The following is a 6,000-nucleotide window of genomic DNA, read 5'->3' as shown; positions in this document are numbered from 1 at the left end:
AGTCATCAAAATCCTACCTTATAAAAGAGTGTTATCCATCAGAAGAAGGGCTGCATGGGAGACAACATCCGGCTCTCAAGACTGACCACCACATAAAGCAGCAAAAGCAGTGCTGATACAAGAAGAAATTGGTATAAATTGATCAGGAATAATCCCAGAAGCAATCTTCTAAATGGCAGTTTACCCATCTGTAATGCATATAATTCTGAGGACAAAACACCTAACTCATTTTAAGGTACAGGTCCACACATTTACCAAAGGGATTATATGACATGGTTCCTTATGTTAGCAGGCAAAGAATAAGTAGATTTCCTCCATTCCTGTGTTCCTAAAGCTCTGGACCTGTAATAACATGCAAGGAGAGGGGCTACCTACTCTATGGTACAAGGTTCAAATATGTTGCCATTGTTATTGCTCATTAATTGGATTTAATTGCTATATTATTCAAGTAGATAGTATCAGTAAATATTATTAATTCCCGTGGAGTCAGGGGAGAGTTTCTTTATATGTTACTCTAAACACATTAAAGTGTCAGGAAGCACTACAACATGGATACATCAGCTCACCTGAATCTGTAACAGATCTACATTTGAAATGTATAAAACTATTTTGCAGAATCAGAACAGATACTTGCCACTTTTCCAATCATGCAATTACTGTAGTAAAGGTGGAGTGAAGGAAAGTTATTTTGTTTATACTTCAGCAGCCACCATTTTCTGCAATTTCAGTTTTCTACTACATTTGCCTTATCCTGTTATCATTATTAAACTCTGTAGGAATGGGCAACATTTAGATATTTAATAACTCTTAATCTTCATACCTGCAGGATCTTCTAAGAAATATCTCCACGTATTATTCATTTGCTTGGTGAGCATAACCTTTATCCTGTTCAGCAAGCATAATTAGAGATTATTTTGTTGTGTCTGGATTTAAAATAGTTTAGCTTACCTTAGCACAGGCAACAACACATTAAATTATATAGGAGAACGCAAACACCTTCAAAGGCAAAGTTTCAAGAGAGGACATTATTGAATAGCAAGAATGGAAAATGGCCTGAGTTCCTAGTACTAATTCTATAGTTTCTATACCTGAATCCAACCTTCACTCTTGCCTATACAATAAATGCAGCAGAAATACGTTTTTCAAGGAGAACACAATAAGAAATGGTATATAGGAAATTCAGCCAGTGAATTTTTGAATTTAAGCTTAGAGGTATTTAAATGTCTTGTTTCACTGAAGAGCCAAACACTTGCTGGTGCTTCATCTTAACTCCCAAGACACAGTCCTTTATGCCTTCGGCTCCCTCGTGTGGTGCATCCCTGTCGATCTGCCTTACAGACCCCCCTTCAAACATCTAAACACACACAGGAGCCGTGCCAGCAGCAAATACTGCTGTTGAGGAGTTGAATGTTCTTCTTGACTTCCATCTCTATATTTTAGGCATCGGCATCGGCATTTAGGAAATCTTTACACTGCAATTAATAATTGTAAACCTCTGACCATGGTTATTGCTCCCAGTATTTTCTGCTGTCCCAAAGCAAACTATCTGCCCAGCAATAATAAGTAAGTTTCTTCTTTTTTTTTATTTCATTTGATAGACATTATATATGTATATACACACAGTACAATATTTTTTCTTTTATGATAGAGAATAAATGCAAGTTTTCATTGCTGGTTGTTTAAGTCAACAGATTCCAGTTAATAATGAAAAAAATTAAACGTTTAATATCAAAAGCAAATTCAAGTATCTTCTATACATTTTAGTATTCAGTATATAGTAAGGTGGTTGGGGGGGGTTCTTTTTATATCAAAAAATGTATTTGAATAGATTTTTTTTACCCTAATACTTTAGAGTACTATTCATATCAGGCATGGAGTTTAAAAGGATGTACCTCATTGTCCCAGCTAGCTCTTCACAAAAACCATAGGTCACTTATACAATCAGGCATATGTTTCAAAACAGGGTTTAATCATCAGCAAAGTCAAGGTGCAATTACCATGTTTAGAAATGCACTGTTTCATTCTCCTAAAACAGATCAAGCTGTAGTCCTTGATGTGAAGCAATATATAACACCACTGTTTGCAAAACAATACCTGACCTAGGCATAAACAGTACTTCAGTTCCCCGAGCTATTCATCCCTTAACCTTTCCGTACAAAAATAATTCAACTTAGGCATATATTGCACTGATTTTATCATACTGGATAGCTCTCACCCTGCATTATCTCTTCTTTTGCTTAACTAAGATTACACTAGGGTTTTAATTTCCATGGAAAACCTGGGAATAGAGCAACGGACACACATATGGTGTGCAATAAAGGGTTATCTATAGTAGCAATAGTAATCTCAGAGGCATTCACAAAGGAAACTACACATTAGATTTGGAGATCATTTTCTCCAGTAGATTCATCATTCTCTCCTGTAACTGTAAGCTTTGAACTTGAATGATGTTTTGCTGATCCAGAATCCTGCGCACTTCTCTGCAGGTTTCTTCCATAGCTCTACTCAACTTCTTTTGTTCTTCCAACATGGCTTCCATTAATTTTAGCTTCTTCTTTTGGAAGCTGCAGTTTTGCATTTTTCTTTTCTTAACTGGTCTTTCTTCAGCTCTGAAATGTGAATATTTGTTAACAATTAAACTCATATTTATATTATAAAAAAAAAAAGTTAGAACCTAAAATTCTATAGCACATTCTTGGCCAAGCTACAACCTAGTCGTATTTTTAAACTCCTGCGTTCTCCAATAAATTCCCTCTCAAGTTCATGCCAAAACATAAGTATTTACTGTATTATTGCATGGGGTTACAGATTATAAAAAGAAAAAGTTTTTACATCTCATTGTTTTTAATAAGAACTTTCCCTGTGGAATATCAGGCTCTTTTTTCTTTTTTAATCTTGACATTTCTTTCACATTGAATTTATATGCTGTATTGGGAGAGACATTTGGCTTATGTGGCCATTGAAACTCCAATTTTAAAGCTGCAATAACCATCCTGTTGAGAGAAAGTGCCACACAGTTACATGTAGTGGTAACTTACAGCTTGGTTTTTAAAGCATTGCATCAGTAAGTCTGGTCCCACTACAGGATGTTAGTCTTGGAATTCACCCTTGCACCAAGATACAGCAGTTGCACTGACCACTCTTTTTTTATATTTCATCATAAAACATTATAAACAACATAAAAGTTGGAAAAGGTGGAAAAAGACCTAGGGGTGGTGGTTGACAGCCAGCTGAACATGAGCTGGCAGTGTGCCCAGGTGGCCAAGGCCAATGGCATCCTGGCTTGGATCAGCAATACTGAGGCCAGAAAGACTAGGGCAGTGATTGTCCCCCTGTACTCGGCACTGCTGAGGCACCTCAAATTCTGGGATCATTTTTTGGCCTCTCATGACAAGAAAGACATTGAGGTGCTGGAGCATGTCCAGAGAAGGTCAATAGAGCTGGGGAAGGGTCTGGAGCACAAGTCTTACGAGGAGCAGCTGAGGAAGCTGAGGGTGCCAAACACCAGATGGTTGAATCCAAGTCTATCTATGTACCCAGTCACGTTGACATTTCTGTGGCAGAGTATCTCTAACTGTCTCTCAGGTTATGGAAGTTAGACAAGCGTGTATCATCCTCATCTGAAATATGTAGAACTGCCATGTGGAATTTGGGGAATATTTTAAGAATCTCATCTATGCTGTATCATTCTGAGTTTCTGTTTTGGAAGACAGATAAACATGCAATAAAGACAGTGCTTTCAAGGTGTATAGTTCACATGGCTGTCCTAACTTAGGGTGACTGAACAACACATGGATTGAAAACCAGCCCACACTGCATACAAGTGAGAACACACACAAGAGACATGTTGCTCTTAACCTGTAATCTAAGAAAGAGTCATGCTAAAACATGAAGGAGGAAGAAAGGCAAGCAGAAGGAATATGTGCAAGTATAGTACACATCTGAGAAACCTCCAATTAGAGGTGGATAACTTCTTTTCTAACTTCAAGTGCTAGTCCATGTCTTCATTCAGGCTTTTTGTAACTCCAGACTGGAGTCCCCAACATCAAAGTTATCTGATGATGTGTCTTGAAGTTCCTTGACACAAACAGCCATCTCAGTCGTGTTCTGCCAAATGCAGTATCTTTTCTAGATGAAATGCAATAACGAGATGGCACAGTTGTGACTAGTATGCCATGTCAACATCTTGCAGATTTTAAGACACCCTTGAATAAGGATAACTTGAACTCTTGAGGAATGTGTTTTTCTTACTGTGAAGAACAGTAGTGGAGGGGAGGTCACTCAGCTGTGGCAGATTTGTATCATAATTTCATTCACGTTCTTATCCTACCTGACAGGCTTTGTGCAACAGTGACTATGACATTCAAATCTCTCAGCAAGAGAAATAGAAAATCCTAAGCATCTGAAAGACTTAATGCAAATATAAGAAAAAGACACAAGCCCCTTGACATTTAAGATGCAATGACCCAGAAAGGGTGAGGTCTATGGAAAGAAACAAGTAATTAAATTAAATGCTATTAAATTCTTAGAGAAAAAAAAATTAGAATTGGTTTTGAGGGAAACTGTTTTGAGTACTGTTTAGTCATTTGAATGTGCTGCCCCCCTCTGCACAGGCAAGAATGAGCAACAATCTTCCTTCATAAACGTACACTAACGGGGTAAAAAAAGACCACTGGCTTCCAGACTATCCAAGACTTTGAAGTTACTTGTACAACTCAAAGGACTTCATCAACATTATACTGCTACAGCGATGCTAAGGGAAAGGAGAAGCTATCATCTTTATGCTAAACAAAATTTTGGAAGGTATGCAAAATAAACTCACCTTTGCAGATTCTATATAGCATATTTGCTTTGGGGCATCAAAAAAATGTGCATAAAATAAATATATGCTGCTCTGCTCAAACTGTGAGTCAAGCTTGCTGCTGATGACCAAAATTATCACAGCCAATCTTGTGAGAATAGGTCTTGGCTGACACCAAATTCTGTTTCTCCTCATTAACTCTAAGGGACAGAATTATTTCACATGTAGTTCTCAAAGAGGTCAGGCAAGTGTCTAAGGACCATACTGAATCTGTTATTCCAAGGTTCCCATCACTGAACTCAGGTTCAGAAAGAGTGCACACAATCTGGTATGCAGAGCAAGAACCCTTCTGAAATGATGATATTATTTTAGCCAAAGTCACCTTTTGTCTTCACAGAGGATTTAAATGTTGAAAACCTGATGAATCTCTATCCTCTTCCCTAACACTATTCTTTTCCCTAACGCAGTAGCACTAAGTAGCTATGGTGAGACCTCTTGTCTTGAAACCAGTAGGAACTCACTCCTAGAGCCACAAGAGGGCTCGTGTGTTGCCAAAGTAAGCCCTGGTAAGAATGGTCCTTAATAAAGAATGAGAGAAAATCTGAGGCTTGTCAGTGGTACTGAGATGCACTGAGTATGGTGTGGCTTTCTTGGCATTTGTGGCTGCTATTTGCTTTTTAATTTCAATTGAGACCAACAAAAAAACCCATGAAAAATAAAGATGGAGTGAGTTAGATTGAAAAAATTAAAATAAGTCTTATTTTCAAGAGAAAAGAAAAAACTTTGAATCTTACTTTCCTAGAGTCTGCAAAGGATTTTACCTGTTTTTCAGTTAAATGTGATCCATCCAAAACCTGTAATATGCAAAACCATACATCCAAGACAGTAACTGTCCTGCACAGATCCAGAGAGAAAAGAGCAGCAAAATGTCTGGTGGCGATGGCAGCTACCAGAACTGGGGAACTGTGTTAGAGCAGTATCTTCAGTCTGTTAATAACTAAGAAAGTATTCACTGATGAGTGCTAGATCAAAATTGTCTTTCAGCACAGAGAAGTGCCCCCAAAAGAACAAGGATTCTTATCAAGGTGTCTGAAGTACTCTCTATGTTTGTTTACCATTAACAAATGCAACTTGGTAACTAGACAGCCTTCATTGAAAAGAAATACTTATTTCAGAAATCCCTGGCTTTGGTGGTGGTC

At 37.7% G+C, this 6,000-nt stretch overlaps 1 protein-coding gene across 4 annotated transcripts in view; it reads right to left on the bottom strand.

Annotated features, from left to right (window-relative positions):
- Window positions 1-1,567: 1,567 nt before the first annotated feature.
- Window positions 1,568-6,000, bottom strand: part of MSANTD1 (Myb/SANT DNA binding domain containing 1) — a 44,797-nt gene continuing 40,364 nt past the window's right edge. For all 4 annotated transcript variants that reach the window (XM_027686727.1, XM_027686730.1, XM_027686728.1 and 1 more), the window contains exon 4: window positions 1,568-2,609. In XM_027686727.1, the coding sequence (XP_027542528.1) occupies window positions 2,369-2,609 (241 nt within the window). In that variant the 3' untranslated portion in view covers window positions 1,568-2,368. The remainder of the gene's footprint in view (window positions 2,610-6,000) is intronic.

This window comes from Neopelma chrysocephalum, unplaced genomic scaffold (genome assembly GCF_003984885.1).
Source record: "Neopelma chrysocephalum unplaced genomic scaffold, ASM398488v2 Primary Assembly neopelma1_71, whole genome shotgun sequence".
Taxonomy (NCBI): Eukaryota; Metazoa; Chordata; class Aves; order Passeriformes; family Pipridae; genus Neopelma; species Neopelma chrysocephalum.
Note: the sequence above shows the minus strand (reverse complement) of the source record. Positions and strands in the feature narration are given on the sequence as shown.